The sequence below is a fragment of the Tupaia chinensis genome, unplaced genomic scaffold (assembly GCF_000334495.1).
Source record: "Tupaia chinensis unplaced genomic scaffold, TupChi_1.0 Scaffold000044_1, whole genome shotgun sequence".
In the NCBI taxonomy this organism is placed as follows: domain Eukaryota; kingdom Metazoa; phylum Chordata; class Mammalia; order Scandentia; family Tupaiidae; genus Tupaia; species Tupaia belangeri.
Genome location: NW_006159500.1, coordinates 2,203,557 through 2,222,407, shown reverse-complemented (window position 1 = coordinate 2,222,407; position 18,851 = coordinate 2,203,557). Strand labels below are relative to the sequence as shown.

General features: G+C 38.4%; 1 protein-coding gene across 1 annotated transcript in view; it reads left to right on the top strand.

Annotated features, from left to right (window-relative positions):
• FBXL13 (F-box and leucine rich repeat protein 13) overlaps window positions 1-18,851 on the top strand; it is a 274,784-nt gene that overhangs the window by 186,342 nt on the left and 69,591 nt on the right. Inside the window, exons 13-17 of the mRNA XM_006140783.3 lie at window positions 9,906-10,004; window positions 10,549-10,666; window positions 10,770-10,932; window positions 13,535-13,654; window positions 14,678-14,804. Of these exons, the coding sequence (XP_006140845.2) occupies window positions 9,906-10,004; window positions 10,549-10,666; window positions 10,770-10,932; window positions 13,535-13,654; window positions 14,678-14,804 (627 nt within the window). The remainder of the gene's footprint in view (window positions 1-9,905; window positions 10,005-10,548; window positions 10,667-10,769; window positions 10,933-13,534; window positions 13,655-14,677; window positions 14,805-18,851) is intronic.

Here is an 18,851-nt window from a genome sequence, read left to right as displayed (position 1 = left end):
CTACCAAGTCCAGGACTCGAACTGTGGTTGGCCATGTGGGAGTGTCCAGTGCCTTAATCACCATGCCACCCGCTGATCTCCAATTATATAATATTTTTACCATAAAGATACACTAGACACAATTATCCTCAAAAACATAGATAATGGTAACACGTAGTAAAATAGTTAGGAGGTGATAAATTTTGAGTATGTACTATCCTTGTTTTTAATATAATTTAATTTCAAGTTTATATGATTTAATTTAATTTTTTTTCCTTTTTTAATAATTTCTCTCATGGGAGTAAGACACGCAGAGAGAGACAGAGAAGTACCCTCAACAAGATCTCACACTGCAATATGATCCCCACCCCACCCTCCACCCCAGCCTTCTCAGCCAGCCAGGACCATGAGCACATGCTACTGTCGGTGTAGGTTGATTGAGAAACTAAACCTGCAGTCCTCCCTGTGGCTAAAACATAGCTTGAACGGCACGTTCCTCCTGTGCACTGAGATTGCCTGGTTTGATTTTTGAAATGTCTATGTTTAACAACCAGTTTGCAGAGTTCCTAAAAATTTAACAATCTGTTCTTGCAAGTGGTATGAGCTGGCTCCACACAACCCTGAAACTGATGCTAAGGCAGGGTAAATAGCTCACCCAAGGACACACAGAAAATGTCTAGGCCAGCATCAGAACCTTGACCTGCCTAATTCTGAGGACCAAACTCTTAAAGACTAGATTATCAGTTGTGAAGCCATTGACTACTATATTACATATAGTTTTTAAAAGTGTTGAATTTCATATTTGAAAAAATATACAATCTTAGGTGTCAACTGTATAACGGGTGTTCTAGTAGAAAAGTAGTCATTAATCAGAAGAATCACTGCTTTTAGGGTCAATTCTTGTGCCCTATTAAAGGAATGTTTTCTGAATAATACCTCAATGTGTATTTTTTTTAAGTTTTTATTTATTTATTTATTTATTTATTTATTTATTTATTTATTTATTTATTTTGCCATAGGGCACCTGTGCTCACTGGAAAAAGACAGAGAGGAAAATGTGTGTGTGTGGCGGGGGGGTGGCTATGCCTGTGGGGGTGATTATGCCTCAATTCCTTCTTCTCCATTCTCGGATTTGGGGCACACAATGCACATGCACCCGGCATATTTTCAAGCAGCCAGGTCCAAAACTCAAACCACAGTTGAGCATGTGGGAGTCCAGCACTTCAACCACTGTGCCACCTCCTGACCCACCTCGATGTGTATTGAAAATAAATACTGTAGAATTTATTAAAATATTTTTATGTTCTCGGGAACCAGCAGTTAGCATAATGGCTATGTCGCTGGACTCCCACGTAGTCGACCACGGTTCGTGTCCCGGACCCGGTGGCTTAAAACTCACGCCGGGCGCGTGTGCGTGCGTGCCCAAGATCCCGAGAGGAGAATGGAGGAGAAGGGATTGCGGCGTGACCATCCCCCCTGCGGGGTGATTTCTCGCTTTCTGTCTCTATGTCTCTGTCTGTCTGTCTGGTGAGCGCACGTGCCCTACAGTGAAAATCTCTCCAAAAAAAAAATATTTTTATGTTCTCTTAAATATAACTTTATGAATTTAAATGGTTATTATGATTGTTGAAAATAGTGGTGTGTGCCTGTAATCTCAGCAACTCAGAAGACTGAGGCAGGAACATTGCAAGTCGCAGGCCAGCCTGGGCCACACAGTAAGACCCTATCTCTGAAAATAAATAAATAGCTTGTTAGGATTATTAGTTTGACCATCACTCTATACTGGCCATATTGAAAATAAAAAATAAACAGAACAAACACCTATTGTTTAACATCCACAACTTAATATATATCTCTTTATAGGCAAAATGTGTAAGGATGTCTATTATATTAAGTAGTAAAATAAAACATCTGGCAATAATTTTTAGATCTTGAAGAATCAGATGACAAAATGATGAATCTCAGGGGACTAAGATCATGTTTCCCACTCCTGAAAAAAGGTTTTAAAAAATATTTATGCTTTCTTAAAACCATATAAATGGTTTAGTTTCTTCTCTGTTCCCTGTCTTGGGAAGTCACTACACAGAATTTCAGGAACTGTTCACCAAACTCTACTTCAGTCTTTGGACCTGGGTGAAACATGTGGTTAGAATTGTTGCTGTAAAGCCACCATCCAGCTCAATAAATCTAGACAAACGAAGCAGCTTTGTGGATCATTGTGATGTAGAAAGTATTATGGTGGTGATTTTCTCAGTTATGATATGGACAGAAAGCTCTCTTAGAATACAGGGGAATCTGTGAGAAATTTGGCTACTGGTTGAGAAAAAGAACAAGATACTGTACCCTGGACAAAAATGATCCAGTTTAGCGTGGGTCAGTCTGCTTCTGGCAGATCGCATTTCTGAGTCACTGTGCAGTGAGCACACGCAGAGTTGGCAAGGATGCTGGCCTTCCTGGCATCTGTAGGCTCCACTCATCTTGTGCTCCAGTTCCTCACTCACACTGGAAAATTGGGCTTATTTTTAAATATTTGATTGTCCAGTGTTTCTAGATAAATAAGGCAGTCTTTAACAATGGACCATATTGACCACCTCCCTCGAAACTACTAATTCTAGTGTATAGTTCACAAATAATCCATTCAGTAACTACTTGGTCTATTAATATACCTTTATTGTGCCTCACTCTGGCCAGGCACTGTATTGCACTGAAAGATACAGGGATGGCTGAGATGCTGTCCCTATTCCTTGGCAAGAATACTAGATGTGCATGCAAGTAACTATATACAAGGCAGAGGGTAGAATATACAGAGTAAGGGCTGTGGGCTTCATTTCTCTGAGATGTAAGAGAAAGAAGGAGGGCTACCAAGAAGAAATGCATTTGTGGACAGACAGGATTTCAGATTGTAGAGGTAGGATGCCCATGAAAAGTATATTGTCTCGGAAACCATGAGGTCATCCAAAGAGAGAGGTTGGCAGCACCTCAAGAGCAGCAATAACCAAACCTCTCTGTCCCCACAGAGGAGATATTTGATATTCGAGGGCCCTGGTCCAGCCATCATGGTACACACTGGTAAGATGCTGTGCTCCATAGACGGAGACCTTATTTGATTCCCAGTTCAACCTAAAGGCTGAGATCCAGGGCACTCACCTGTAATCCCAGCAACTTGAGGAGGCAGAAGTGAGAGGATCATTATAGAAAGACCATGTCTTTAAAAAAATTTCTTTTTGAGAGACTTCTTAGCACAAATCCTCTTAGTATATCCCTTGTGAAGTATTGGTATTGAAGATGCTTGGGGTGCATTGAATGCAATAAAACAGAATGTTCCATAATGTTTTGGGGAAAAGCTTTGTTTTTTCCATCTAGCAGTTCATTCTCCTTGCTAAGCCAGGCTCTTTTGAGGTTACTAGGAGGTCATGAAGGATATATGGATATGACTTAAGTCATCACATTACTCATTAGTCATTGAAAACTGCTGATAGAATGAGAGAAACAGCTGGAAATGGTACAGAAACACAACTTGGGCCCTGTCTACCTAAAATGAATATTTCTAGCTGTCACGGTCCAGCCTTGCATATATATCTCTTCTGTGTTGTGTGTTGCTGAGCTGACTGATTTAGAGACACTGTTGTGAAGGAGGGACAGAAAGCAGAAGGTTGGTAAGATGTTATCAAACCTATGATAGGTCTCTTCCTTATTTTTACCATTTTGGAGTAGCTTGGAGAGATCTGAGAGGGATTGGTCCTCAGCACGTCTGTCTTCACTTTGTGTGGATGACATGTCATTTCCTTCATTGACAGCTCTGTCTTGTGCTGATTGGTTCAGACCTATTCAGAGGCAGCTAGAGAAAATGTTCCTGTGATTACCAAAGCTCTTCTGCCCCCATCAACAGCAGTTGCTCTTTTGGGACTTGAGATTGGAATATGGCTGGTGAGGCCAGTTCCCCCCTTTCCTAACCAATAAGGCTGAACCAGCAAAGGGCAGGGTAGCAGGGCTCCAGCTGGTAGCAAAATGCAAGATGGAATCACTTCAGAACTAAATAGAGATTAGAGCCCAGGTGTTATAAAAATCATAGACAGAAAATACAGATTGTCAGCTGTGATGTGGCCTCAAATTTTAATATGGTAAAGTATTTTACTTTTTCTTATGGAGAGGCATTTTTAATCTAAGACTTACATCCTCATTATTTCACTAAAAAGAAAAGACAACTAATAGTTGCTTGGCCTGAAAGATTTTGGCAGGAATATTTGAGTCATGAAATATTAGCCAAACATCTTTTTGGATTTTCTAATATAAACTGTGTGAGGGAACTAAGCACTTCATGCCAGGACAAAGCTAAAAAGCTCTTCTCAGAGGGTACCCCCACACCCGCTTCTTATTGGTTGATAGCACCAAGTTTTTGGCTGCATTGCAAGAAATCATCCAGCTGTGGTTGTTTGTTGCTATTATATTTTCCCCCTTGTTCAGAGACTAGTGTCATGAATATGTTTCCAAGACAACAAGAGAGAAAAGATTGGTTGTTTTGTGGAAGCCATTATTAGAGATACTAGTGGACTCTGGAGCTTCTAGGATCTGAGATAATGGGGAGGAACTTGGAATTGTTATAAAAAATAACAGTTCATATTCTTGAAGTTGTGTGTTGCAATGAGAAGAGGTGGACTCTGGAGCTAGCTTAGTCATTGACTATGTGACTGAAGCCAATCCATTCATTCATTCAACATTTAAGGAACTCTCACTGTCTGTCAGACACCATGTCCAGCACCAGAGACATACTGTGAGGAATAGATAAGGCGTCTGTTCTCAAGTCACACTGCTTCTCTGAATATTATTTCTTTTCTTTCTTTTCTTTTCTTTCTTTCTTTTTCTTTTTTTTAATTGATAGATGGTGTGCGTACTCATCAGAAAACAGGAGACAAAAAGACAGAGATAGGGAGAAAGCACCCCTAATGGGGTGTGGTAATGCTGCATTCCCTTCTTCTCCATTTTTTCATCTAGTTGGGATTTGGGTCATGCAAACACATGTCTATTTTAAGCTGCTGAGTCCAGGATTCAAACTTTAGTTGGCAATGTAGGACCTGGCTACCTTAACCACCAGACTACAGGGCCACCCCACCTCCTTTTAAGTTGATTGGGTTATTTGCTAATTGATATTTTCTTGTAAGGGGAGGCTTATGGCTGATGATGAAAAAACTGCCCAAGGCTTCTTTATGCTGCCTTTTCCCAAAGGATGCGTCTTTCTGTTTTAATTTTTCTAGGCGTTCTGTAACTTTCATTATAGAAAGTTCAGAAAACACAAACTATTCTTCAGAGATGATCACTGTTAACATTTTAGTATATTTCTATCTGTGATGGTTTAGGCTATGGTTCCATTGTTTAGTTAACACTAGTCTAGATGTTTCTGGAAAGATGTGGTAAACATGTAGACTTTGAGTAGACTATTTTCCATAATGTGGGTATAGATCTCATCCAATAATTGAAGTCTTACAAGACCAAAGTCTCATAAAGAAATCTACCTCAAGTCTACAACATAGCAACCCTATCTGAGTTGCCAGCCTGCACATTTTGGGTTCAAGACTACAGTTTCAGGGACCAGTAGGTGGCATGGTGGTTGAGGTGCTGGACTCCCACATGGCCAACCATGGTTTGAGTCCTAGACCTGGTGGGTTGCTTTCTCACTTTTTCTCTCTCTCTGGTCAGATTAAAAAATAATAGTAATGAATAATTTTTTAGAAGACTCAACATCAGCTCTTCCATGAATTTCTACTCTGTCAGCCTGTTCTCTAGATTTCAGACTTTCCCAACCCCAAAATTGCATGAGCCAATTCTCTCTTTTCTTCTCTCTTAGTATATCCTATTAGTTCTTTTTGTCTGAAAATCACAGATTTATCTACCTTTTTGCTAACTCATTTCCTCTGGATTACCACCTCTGAAACTAAAATGTTCTTGTGAATTGCCTGGAAATGGTTCAAGTGCAGCCTTTCAGTTCATAGGTGGTGGACTGAGATTCTGTTTTTCTATCAAGCTCTCAAGTGATACTCATGTTACTAGTCTGTGGACTAGATTTTTGGGTAGCAAGGCTTTAAATAACTAACTTTTGGCGACCAGCAGGTGGTGTAGTGGCTAAGGCACTGGACTCCCACGTGGCTGACTGCAGTTCAAGCTCCAGAACCAGCAACTTGAAACTCATACAAGTGTGTGTACATGCATACCCCAAATCCGAAGATAAGAATGGAAGAGAAGGGATTGTGGTGTGGCGATTCCCCCCTGAAGAATGACTTTTCACTTTCTGTTTCTGTCTCTTCCTATCTCTCTAACAAGCATATGTGCTCTATTGCAAAAATCTCCCAAAATAAATAAATAACCAACTTTTCTTTTTAAAAAAGAATTATTTTTTTTATTTTACTTATTTACTATTATTATTTTTTAATTTGCTATAGGGCACAGGTGTTCACCAGAGAGAGACACAGAGAAAGAGAGAGAGAGAAAGCAAACCACCAGGTCTGGGACTTGAACCACTGTCAGCCATGTGGGAGTCCAGCTCCTTAACCACCATGCCATCTGCTGGTCCCCCAACTTTTTCTTTTAAACTGTTTCATGGTTTCTATTATTTTCTTATAGCATTATCTGTAGTAACTGCATTGCACTCCATCAACAGATTGCCATAGTTTAGTCAACCCATTTCTAGTTGTCTCAATATTAGTTTGGTGTCAATTTTTCACTATTATATAATTTTGTGATAGACATCCTTATGCATAAATCTCTGTGTGCAACTCTATTTTCTTATAATAATTTTGTCAAAGAAGAATTCCTAGGCCAAAATAGATATATTTTTTCAGACTTTAGAAAGATTCTTCAGAAAAATTGTCCAAGTATACTCTCACCCAAAGGCCTGATTTCTGCTGCACCTGAAGCTTGCATGCCTGGCTTCTGACTTCAAAGGCTGCCCTTGGCTTTTGACTGGTGCTTGCATTGTCAGTGTGTGCTGAGCTGCAGAACCTACTGAACAGACATGATTCTCAGAATTCATTCATCAGTTTTCCAATTTGATTAGTGATATTATTTGATTACTCAGTTAAGACAATGGATACTCTGCTAGGAGCTGGGATACAGGAGAGTTAGTTCAGTAACTAATTATAAATTTAATTTAATTATAGTCATAGTTATTACTTAGTATAGTAAGTTATAACAAGAACCTGGTCTTGGGAACCAGCAGTTAGCGTAATGGCTATGTCGCTGGACTCCCACGTAGTCGACCGCAGTTTGCGTCCTGGACCCGGTGGCTTAAAACTCACGCTGGGCGCGTGTGCGTGCGTGCCCAAGATCCCGAGAGAAGAATGGAGGAGAAGGGATTGCGGCGTGACCATCCCCCCTAGGGGGTGATTTCTCGCTTTCTGTCTCTCTGTCTCTCTCTGTCTGGCGAGCGCACGCACCCTATAGTGAAAACCTCTCCCCCCCCCAAAAAAAAAAAAAAAGAACCTGGTCTTATCTAAGAGTCAAAGATACTGCCTTCAGAAGTGACATTGCGTTCTGATTGTTCTTGAGGATGTGGCACTCAGTTCCCTAACTTTTGGCCAATATTTTTCAAATAGGTTGAGGCTCTGATGACAGAACTTTGGAAATCACCTTTAGTGAGACATGGACACGTGAAGTCTCCAAAGGTCTCTCAAGAGGTTCATTGTGACTGCTGTTCCTCATTATTTTTGTCGTGCTCTCATGGAGAAGACTCTTCAGGAGAGTCCTCCACTTCTATCTGATCTTGTTGAGTCTCAGTTTTCCATTACCAAATCTGAATATTATCTGATTCCTCTCCATGTCCATTTTTTACATGAAATTGAGCCTAAATAACACAGTTTTTTAAGGTTATTCATCATAAGCAAGTATTTGAATATGATAGTTGAAAAGAAAGAAATTAGTACTACAAAACTATTGTAACAAAAACAGTGTGGTGCTGGCATAAGGATAGACATATAGATCAATGGAACAGAATTGAGAGTCAAAAGTTAAATATATTTATAACCAATTTATACTTTATAATGGTGCCAGAAAACACTTTTTTCAAAAATTAGTGCTGAGGCAAATATATGCCCATAGGCCAGAAAAAGTGAAGTTGAACTCTTGACATCATATACAAAAATTAACTCAAAGTAACCCAATTACCAAAATAGAAGAACTAAAATAATAAAACTCTTAGAAGAAAACATTAGGGGTAAATCTTCATAACCCTGGATTTGACGGCGGACCCTTAGATATGACACCAAAGCATGAACAACAAAAGAAAGAAAATAGAAAAGTTGGACTTCATCAAAATTTTAAAAAATGGGCCATTTAGGTGACATGATGTTTAAGATGGGTGGATCTCAGCTGTGTAGTTCAAGTCCTGGACTTGGCCACTTGAAAAACACATCAGGTGGGTATGTGTGTGTGCCCAAACTTTCAAGAGGAAAATAGAGGAGAAAGGATTGTGATATAATCAACTTCCTTTGCAGGGTTATCTCTCTCTCTCCAGTGAGCACGTATGCCCTATAGAAAATTAAGAACTTTTTAAAAATTGCATCAAGAAGTATTGTTTTAAAACTGAGAAGAAACCTATAGAATGGGGGAACACAACTCTGAATTATATAGCAAATAAGGATGTAGTATTCAGAATACAGAAAGAATTCCAAAACAAAAAAGACAAACAGCCCAATTTAATAATAGATAAAGGAGTTGAGTAGATATTTCCCCACAGAAGATATACAAGTGGACAATAAGCACAAGAAAAAATGGTCAACATTATTAGTCATTAGGGAGATGCAAATAAAAATCCCGATGAGGCACCTCTTTAAACCCACTAGGAAAGAAATTTCAAATGGAAAATAAGCATTGATGAAGATGTGGAGCAATTGGTACCCTCATGGATTGCTGTTGGAAATATAAGTTAGTGCAGCTACTGTACAAAATACATTGGTGGTTCCTTTGAAAAGTTAAACATAGAATTCTATATGACCTAGCAGTTCCACTCCTAGTTATCTTGTATACCCCAAAGAGTTGAAAACTAGTACTCAAACAAATAGATGTATATGCATGTTCACAGCAGTATTATTCAAAATATCGAAACAGAAATAGTACTAAGTAACTATCAACAAATGAGATGAATAGATAAACAAAATGCAGTATTATTCATACAATAGGATATTATTCAGCAATAGAAGAGAATGAGATGCTGATACAAGCTATAGTTGTATATAATTATGCTAGAGACCAGGAAATGGTGTAATGATTACATCACTGGATTCCCACTTAGTCAACTGCAGTTTGAGTCCTAGACCCCACGGCTTAAAACTCACACTGGATGCATGGGCCTGCATGCCCAAAATCCTGAAAGAATGGAGGAAAAGAGAAACCATCCCCCCGGGGGGTGATTTCTTGCTTTATGTTTCTATCTTTCTCTGGTGAGCACACATGCCCTATAGCAAAAATCTCTCTTAAAAATTATGCTAAATTAAAGAAAACAGGTTAAAAAAAAGGCCACTTATTACATAATTCCATTTATATGAAATATTCAGAATAGGTAAATTCATAAAAACAAAATAGAGATTAGTGACGCCAGAGGCCAGAAGAAGGTGAGTATGGGGAACAATTGCTTAATGGGTACAGCGTTTTCTTTTTGGGGAATATTTTGGAACTAGATACAGGCAGTGGTTGTACAACATTATGAATGGTTAAGTGGCTTATTTACATGGTAAATTTTATGTTAGATGAACTTCACCTCCATAAAAAAATAAGAAAGAAATCAAGACTAGATTCTTTCCCCCTTATATCTGCCATCTTTTCTGGTTTCAATTTTAAAACACAGTCATGACATATCTTTGGTTATTACTGCCTTGGGATTTTATTAGCTGTCTTGCTGATGGGGATTCCCATCATTTTTCCTACTCTGTACTATTCAGATTTCAGTCCAAGGCTTCAGGAACATTGCAAGCAGCTGTAGTGGAATTATGCATCTGACCATCAATGACATGCCAACTCTGACAGACAACTGTGTAAAGGTAAGTAGGTAGGTTGGAAAGGGTGTTTGCTTCTCAGCCCCATAGATGGGAAAATTTCATAATGGTTAGAATTATTGAAAAATATGGATAGGGTTTTCATTGTAATTACTTTTTAATAGTAAGAAAAGCATTTTAAAATTTACATGCACGCACACACACACGAGTGCATACACAGACACCCATACCTCCCAAAGTATTTTAATATTTGAATCCTTAAATACCCTGAGAAACTTTGTTTCACAGTTAGTCTGTTTTTGTTTCAGTGATATAGTCTAGGCATAAAGTTTAAGTTTTGTTGTCCGTGTCAGGCTGCCAAATGTAGTGTTTTTTCTATCTTCCATTTTCTCATGTTTTTCCATACTCTTGTAATATGATTTAATTCTGACTCCTCTGTCAGAGTGCTAAAATACATTGAAAAAAAAATCCCCTTTTCCAGAAAGTTTAATAGTTCATATGTATTGGGAGGAAAAATATGATCTCATTACATTGCTAAGTTTGTTTTATACGTTGTGATTAATTTAATCTATTTTTTTTTCTTCTGAAGGCCTTAGTTGAAAAGTGCTCACGTATTACATCAGTAGTGCTCACTGGTGCACCACATATCTCTGATCATACTTTTAAAGCACTTTCTACTTGTAACCTCAGAAAGATCCGATTTGAAGGTCTGTGATATTAAAATGTATTAGTTCTGCATTATTTTTTACTTTTATTCGTGAGGTCTTAAAAATACAGTACTTATCTTGTCTTCTATTTTTTTTAAACTAGGAAATAAAAGGATTAGTGATGCATGCTTCAAATTTATAGACAAGAATTATCCAAATATCAATCACATTTACATGGCAGACTGCAAAGAAATAACAGATAGTAGCCTCAAGTCACTTTCACTTTTAAGGCAACTGACCGTGTTGAATTTGGCCAACTGTGTGAGGTAATGTTATTCAGTCATATATTCAAGAAACACTGAATGTCTACATTGTGCCAGGCCTGCTCCTAAGGAGCTGGTTGGTTATTGGGGTAAACATTAAAGTCAGGAGTCCAAGTGTTAATGTGGAAGTAAGCACAGACTTCTACAGAAAGGCACCTAACCCAAATTAATTATATAGTGGTATAGGGACATTTTCTGGGAAAGTTCAGGGTATGACAAATCATGGACCCTTGTCATATTACGTGAGCTCACAGGAATATTAATGGATTATCTTTCTTAGTTCAGTTAATAAGTTCAGCTAGTTTAGCAAGGTTTTTCTCTTGAGTACTGGTTAGACTTCTGCCCTATGTGGAACTTATGACAAGTGAACAGATTGTGAGTTCTTTTTCTTTTTAAGATTTTACTATTCCAGTAAATTATTCCATTATCAATCAAAGAAATACCTACAAGACAGTTTTTTTAAAAAAATTAGTTAAAAAATTAGGGTGCATGAACTCACTGGAGAGAGAAGGAGAATGAGAAATTACCCCCCAGAAGAGATGGCCACACTACAATCCTTTCTCCATTCTCCTCTTGGGATTTTGGGCATGCACGTACACACACCCAATGTGTTTTTCAAACCACCAGGTTCTGGACTTGAACCACACAGTTGGCCATGTGGAATCCAGCCACTTTAACACCATACCATCAGCTGGACCCAGATTGTGAGTTCTTACTGAAACATTTTCTTCAGCTGGGCCAGAAGTACTGGGCTCCTATTCTGGTGTTCTCAGGTGAACAAGGATCACTTTCTACTTTGTACGCCCTCTTTTGCAATGGATAGTTCATTCTTTTGCCTTGTAGATTTATTATAATCTTATAGAGCTAGGTGGTACTAACATATCATTAATCCACAATGAAGTTGGCTAATATATGGGAAAACACAAGATAAGTCAGTGTAATAAGCTATGCTACACAAAATCTTAACCCATGTTCCTTGTTATATTTTATTTATGTATTTATTTCTTCTGACAGAGAGCGAGAGAAAGAGAGAGCAGTATTCTCAATAGGGTCTTAGCACCATGACCCACCTCCAGCCTTAGCTAGCCTGGGTAACTGGTATACATAGCCAGTATATAAGGGAAGCACCAGGACATTCCTGTATGGGTTCAGATGTGTTACTGTTGTGCTAACATCTGGCACCCATGTCCCTTTTTTTAAAAGAATTATTTATTTAATTCTATTTATTATAAATTTGCTATAGGGCATGTGTGCACACCAAAGAGAGACAGATAGAGGGAAAGTGAGAAAGCAAGCCGCCAGGTCTGAGACTCAAACCATGGTAGGCCATATGGGAATTCAGCGCCTCAACTACCATGCCACTTACTGGCCCCATGGTCCTTGTTATTAAAATGAAGAGACCTCATAGATTGGCAGGGTTAGAGGGGGACTTAGATTTGGAATGTGAAAAGCTCAGATTAGGAAATAAGTCCTCCAGCCAACAGCCAGCGAACTGAGGCTCCCTGCTGATAACCATGAGTGATCTTAGAATCAGACCTTCTAGCTACAGTCAAGCTTCAGATGCCTGAAGCTCTAGCTGACATCTTAACTGCAATCTCATCAGACACCTTAGTCTAGAACCACCTACTGAGTCCACTTCCAGATTCCTAATATCCTGAAACTGAGAAACAACAAATGGCATTTAAGCCACAAAGTTTGGGTCAGTTTATGACATAGTAATAAATAACAGAGATACGCGTACACACACACACACACACACGTATTTATTTCTTCTGAGAAAGAGAGAGAGAAATAAACAGAGAACTGATCCAACCCCTAGTCTCAGCCAGCCTAATAAGATAGAAAGAAAGAAAGAAAGAAAGAAAGAGAGAAAGAGAGAAAGAGAGAGAAGGGAGGGGAGGGGAGGGAGGGAGGGAAGAAGGAAGGAATTAGAAATAAAGGTCCCATTAGAAGACAGGGAACTGATGGGTCAGACATATTTGCTACCATTCCTAAGTCAGTGCCAACATGGTAGGGGATGGCAATGACACATACAAGATGTTTCTGATTAGGACAGGCAATATGGGAAAGCCTGAGATCAAACTTTCTTGTCCTTATTCTGGTGTCAGATTGTCTCTAGTTCAGAAGAAAAGAACCCATAGGCCACTAACTGGGTTTTCAGTTCAGTCAATTTGACCTTGTATTTAATCAAAATTTCCACAAGATTGTGGCAGTAGTTTTACTGTTAATCTTAATTTTCCTCTCCTAAATTGTGGTCTTTTTCTTTTACAAGCAATTGTATCAGAGACTGTTTAACTTGATCACATTTTAACCCTACAGAAGAAGACTTTAGGCCACCTATCTTATTACTTAATTGTGCCACCTAATTAAATGGACAAATGGACAGAAATAACATTTTTATTAATACTTCTCTGTCATTGATATGTTTTATATTATATTAAAAGCTACATAATCAAATTTAGTTTCAAATTGTTAACAAAATACCAGTATAGATATTACTTTACTATATTGGAAATACATTGGTTATAATAACTATTGTTTTAATACTATTGTACATATTTATATATAAATTCACATATGAAGATTTTCTTACTCTTTTATACAGAATTGGTGATATAGGACTAAGACAATTTCTTGATGGTCCTGCAAGCCTAAAGATAAGAGAACTAAATTTAAGTAACTGTATACATCTGGGTGATCTGTCTATTGGAAGACTCTCAGAGCGGTATGATAAAACAACATTTTACATCATATAATTAGTAATTATATAGTTGCTAATAGAAATCAAAGATAGACCTAAAGGCAAAGACTTAGAACCTTTTGAAGAACATCAGGGTTGCTCAGAAGCTGTTCTACTATTTAGTGAAACCAAATAAAAGATATTAAAGTCATAGATTGAACTCATCTTTTGATTATATGTAATATGTTTCTTATTAATCTGACCTAAGAGAAAGTTTGAGATAGAGTCATTCATGAAATAATGAGTATCTGGACAGGAGTCACTTCTCTGTATTTTTCAAATTTTTCATCTCTATGTCATCCATTACTCTAGCATTTCCTATGGGGCATTCTAGCTAGTTGGTTTATTCTTGACTCCTCTTATCAGAGGTTTTACACAATTCCTGTAGAAAACTCATAAGGAATAAGTGAGGAACTTGTACTTTTAGTGATCATTCACCTTGGTACTTGCCTGATTGTTTTTTGCATGCATCTAATATTTACATATATTTTAAATTATAAATTGTTTTATAAAATTAAATTGGAGAAAGTAATTTAATTATCTACTTCACTTTCATCTAATGTTGTAATGCCAAAATATTTTCTACTTTGAGACTTAGTTTTCTGTTGGAAAAGGAAAATCATTGCTCACATATAATTTATTTTATATGAAGAAATTGCTATTGGGAACCAGCAGTTAGCGTAATGGCTATGTCGCTGGACTCCCACGTAGTCGACCGTGGTTCATGTCCCGGACCCGGTGGCTTAAAACTCACGCTGGGCACGTGTGCGTGCGTGCCCAAGATCCCGAGAGGAGAATGAAGGAGAAGGGATTGCGGTGTGACCATCCCCCCTGGGGGATGATTTCTCGCTTTCTGTCTCTATGCCTCTGTCTGTCTGTCTGGCGAGCGCACGCGCCCTATAGTGAAAAACCTCTCCAAAAAAAAAAAAAAAAAAGAACAACAACAAAAAAAATAAATTGCTATTGATTGAAAGCTAAAATTAATTCTTCATGCTTCTGTCTTTTTAGCTGCCATAATTTAAACTATTTGAGTTTACGAAATTGTGAACATTTGACTGACCAAGGAATGGAATATATTGTAAACATCTTTTCATTGATATCATTAGATCTCTCTGGAACAGTCATCTCTAATGAGGTAAATATATATATACATATTCAAAAGATTTAGTCTCTTTCATTTTTTTTTGTAATAGACAGAATACTATATTTTGAAAAGTCCTGACAGATTGGAGTATTGCATAATAATCCAATTTTTTTTTTAATAGAAGCAAGGTTTAAGTTCATTTTTCTTGTGGTTGACGCATTCTGTAAAACTACCTGGGTGACTTGAGATCTAAGTCTTTAGTTTAACTGAAGTCTAGAAATGTTCCTGTTGAAACTACAAAAGGATACATTTTAAGGAACTCATTTCCTGAAAGCTGCTGATTCTACTCATCAGAGTTGAAATTTATGTGACACCTATCCTACCACTCTGGGTCTGTACCATATACTAATAGAAAAGAAGATAAACCCCAAGAGATTGGCCATGTTCCTAAAAGATTTTAATGAGGTATAGTTAGGTAAGGAATGTGCACGGTGCTCTCGAAAATCAGAGCATTGGGAGAAATATATAGGAAGACAGCAAAGGTGAGGATCCTCCCAAATCTGCTTGCTAAATCCCTAATCATCCCTGGAGACTCAGATCAAACATCACCGTATGCCAGGCCATCTCTGAGAAGACAGGCAAAGATTGGAACTTTATGTGCATTCTCAGCCCCAGTAGATCCTTTAGCATGATCTGTTTCTCTTGTTTTTCATTGCATTACATACATCTGTGCTATGTGTCCGTCTCTTCCCAATACTTAGCGGGCTCTTTTAGATGAAGGTCTATATCTGTTCATCGGTCTAGGTTCTTCCCTTTCTTTATCTGAGTGAACTTAGATTCACCCTCCATTCTGCTAGGAACTCTCCTTTCCCCTTCCTAGGACTGTCATCCAAGTATAGTAAGAGTCAGAAGTGGGGAGCAGTTACAAGCAGTCAACTCGTTATGGTGGGGTCAGCTTCTTGGCTTTTCAGTGTTATTTTTACTTGATCTGGAATGTCTACTCTTTAGTTTCTTGTTAAGATAGAGCCTTGATGTGTTTTCCTTGTCTCAGATCTAATGCCCTTTCATGTCTTCAGGCTTCTTTGTCATGTCTGCCTTGCTCTGGGCCCCTCTTAATCAAGCTGGAGTGTGGGGTGCCTGTGAGGCTGTCTTAGACATTTTCCTGCTCCTACATCATGCCCACAGATCAGTGCCTCAACATCCTCCTCCCCCACCTTCCCACAGAGTGGGTAACCCACATCAGCCAGATTCAAAGATGGGTTTGGTGCTTATGAGGCATTTGTGAGTGGTTAGTAAATAGACCGGGGAGGCAAGGGGTTTCCTCCATCTTCTATACCTCAGAAGCAGCTGCTGCATTCCCTTGTGGTTCACTCACTCTGAATAGGTCCGCTGAGGTTCCAGCTTCACTGGATGACCTTAGTCCCTGGGCCTCAGTAACACTCATTGTCTTTCTAGCATAGGGCCCATAATGGTATTCTATTGTTGATAATCACTGCACAGTGTCATTACACCGTATGGTTTCTACCACTTACACTGCCAACTCCCTGTTAAATTCCCTCAGTTGAGTTGTTTCTGCTTTCTTCATTGGATCTTAACTTATACAGGTTGAGTACAGGGATATACTGATGTTTTGTTGCTTTTTTTCAACCCAACCAGGGAAAGGTAAAATGGGTTCCCATTTATTCTTATAGCCTATCTGGTGATTCCAACTTCCTCTCTAGCTAGCCTGAGAAGGTCTAGAATAAGCTCCTATATAGAGTTCCCCCCAGCATATCTCTCTTTCTTTCTCTTTTTTCCTTTTGCTTCCTTCTGGCTCTTTTTTTCTCTCCCTCTTTTCTTCCTTTTTTCCCCCATCCTCTCCTTTTCCCTCTTCTCATCTTTGCTCTCTCCTTTTCTCTTAGCATAGACTTTTAAATCAGGGGGTGGAAAAAATGTTCCAACTCATTACATGGTTTTTAAACTGTCATACCCCAAGTCTTTCATGGTCTAGGCTTTTGAATCTTAAAGACTCAGAATTTTTTTTTTCTGTGTTCTTTGTAAGAACTTATCCCTGACACATCTGAGCAGAATGCCCAGCTGTTGTCTGAAGGGTCATGGGGTAATAAGCAGCAGAGGATCAAAGCACATTATAAAAAAATCAAAATATAATTCTACCACAGCACTTATCATAAGACTGAAGTACCTGATGAATGCTTGCTGACAGAATGAAGTGAAGGTTGAATTTTCTGTCTTTGTAGTATTTTCAGAAAATTCAGTTTTTATTTTTGAAGCTAAATATTAAAATTGTATCTACTGAGGACAGGTTATAAACTTAGGACTACAACCTGAAGTTCCATTTTCTGTTTTTATTTTCATTTAAAGAATGTATTTATAATTTGAGGGAGCTGTAAATGGTCATCTATGGAGAAAAATGCTAGATATTTTCTGCTAAAAATTTGAAAAATAAATCTTCTAAAGGTTGTTGTTTTCTTCCTCTGAGTAGTTAGACTCTGATCTAAAAGGCAAATGATTGACAACCACAGTGCTACAACAGCTGTGGAAGCTAACCTCAAACAGTCAAATTAAAATGAGTCAGCCCGGATGTCAAATTGGGCAGCTAAACGCCAGCCTGGAGTTTAGGTCTGATGAAGTGCAAATTTGACTGCAGGCTTAACATTTGGAATCTTACAGATATTCATGAAAGATCCAATGTGACCAGTTGTTCCTTTTGGGGAAAAAAGTGTTTCTTATGTTTTTAATAATTACATTCATTGTCAATTCTTCTCAATGATGTTTTTAGTTAGAATCATACTAATCATTTAACTAACAAATATTTATTCTGACTACTTACAGTGTTGGGGATGTGAGAATGAATAAAACACATGCGGCCCCTCTTCTTAGCACTTACCTTCTAATATTTGCCTAGTACGAAGTATTATGGGTGTGGGAAACAAACAGAAGGGAACCTAACCTGGCTGAGAGTCAAGGAAGACCTAGCTAACAGACCAAGGAAGAAGGGGTGTGCTCTGAGCAAAGAAACTTTTGTCTGCACAAACATGTAGATGTTCAAAAGTGTGGTGACATAAGTAAATCCATACATTCAGGTGTGACCTGGTAGTGAGAAGGGGTGAGATATGATGTTTGCGAGGTATACATGGGATCAGGTTGCTCAGGGCCCAGGGACCACATTAATGAATTTGGCCTCTGCCTTTTGAAAGGATATTCAGTGTTGTCAATCAGCACAGTAACATGGTCTTATTTACATTTTAAAAAGACCATTCTCTGCTTGATAGACATGGAAATAATCAATGCTAGTGATGAAACAGTCATCCAGAAGAAAAGTTATGGAGGCTGTATTAGGTCTAGAGCCAGAGAGATGGCAGTAGGGGTTGAACAAAGTCAGCATGTTAAAGAGACACTGAGGAGGAAGAATCAGCAAGAGACAGAGACAGACTGTGTGGGAGCAAGGAAGAGAGACAGGGAATCGAGGATGATCAACAGATTTTTGGTTTAAGTATCTATGGAAAGAGCAGATTTTTTGCCAGTTCAAAAATGGGCATGTGTAGTTTGAGTCACCTGTACAATAGCTCTGTAGAGATTTAGAGGAGCTCAGAAATACTATTGAAATCACTCCCCAGAGGCAAAGAAGCTTTTAGGGGTGCAGGGGATGAAGGGACATTGTGTTCTGAAAATCATGAAAACTCATGAAGAAGTTAATCAGCAAAAGTAATAATCCAGATATTTAGAAATCAAGAAAGATATTTAATTGAGAGAACTAATTTAAATGGGAGAAGAACAGAGGAGAATACAGTTCTTTCAAACTCTGTATGTATTAATAATTCATTATCCTCAGGCATTCTTTTGCTAGAAAGCAGTGACTATTTTATTATATCATCCATGAATAAAAGTTGTTTAGAGAGGTGGGACCAGCAGATGGTGGAATGGTTATGTTGCTGGACTCCCACGTAGTTGACTGCGGTTTGAGTCCTGAACCTGGTGGCTTAAAACTCACGCTGGGTGTGTGTGTGTGCATGTCCAAGATTCTGAGAGGAGAATGGAGAAGAGGCTGTGGAGTGGCCATTCTCCCTGGTGTGTGATTTCTCACTTTCTGTCTCTCTG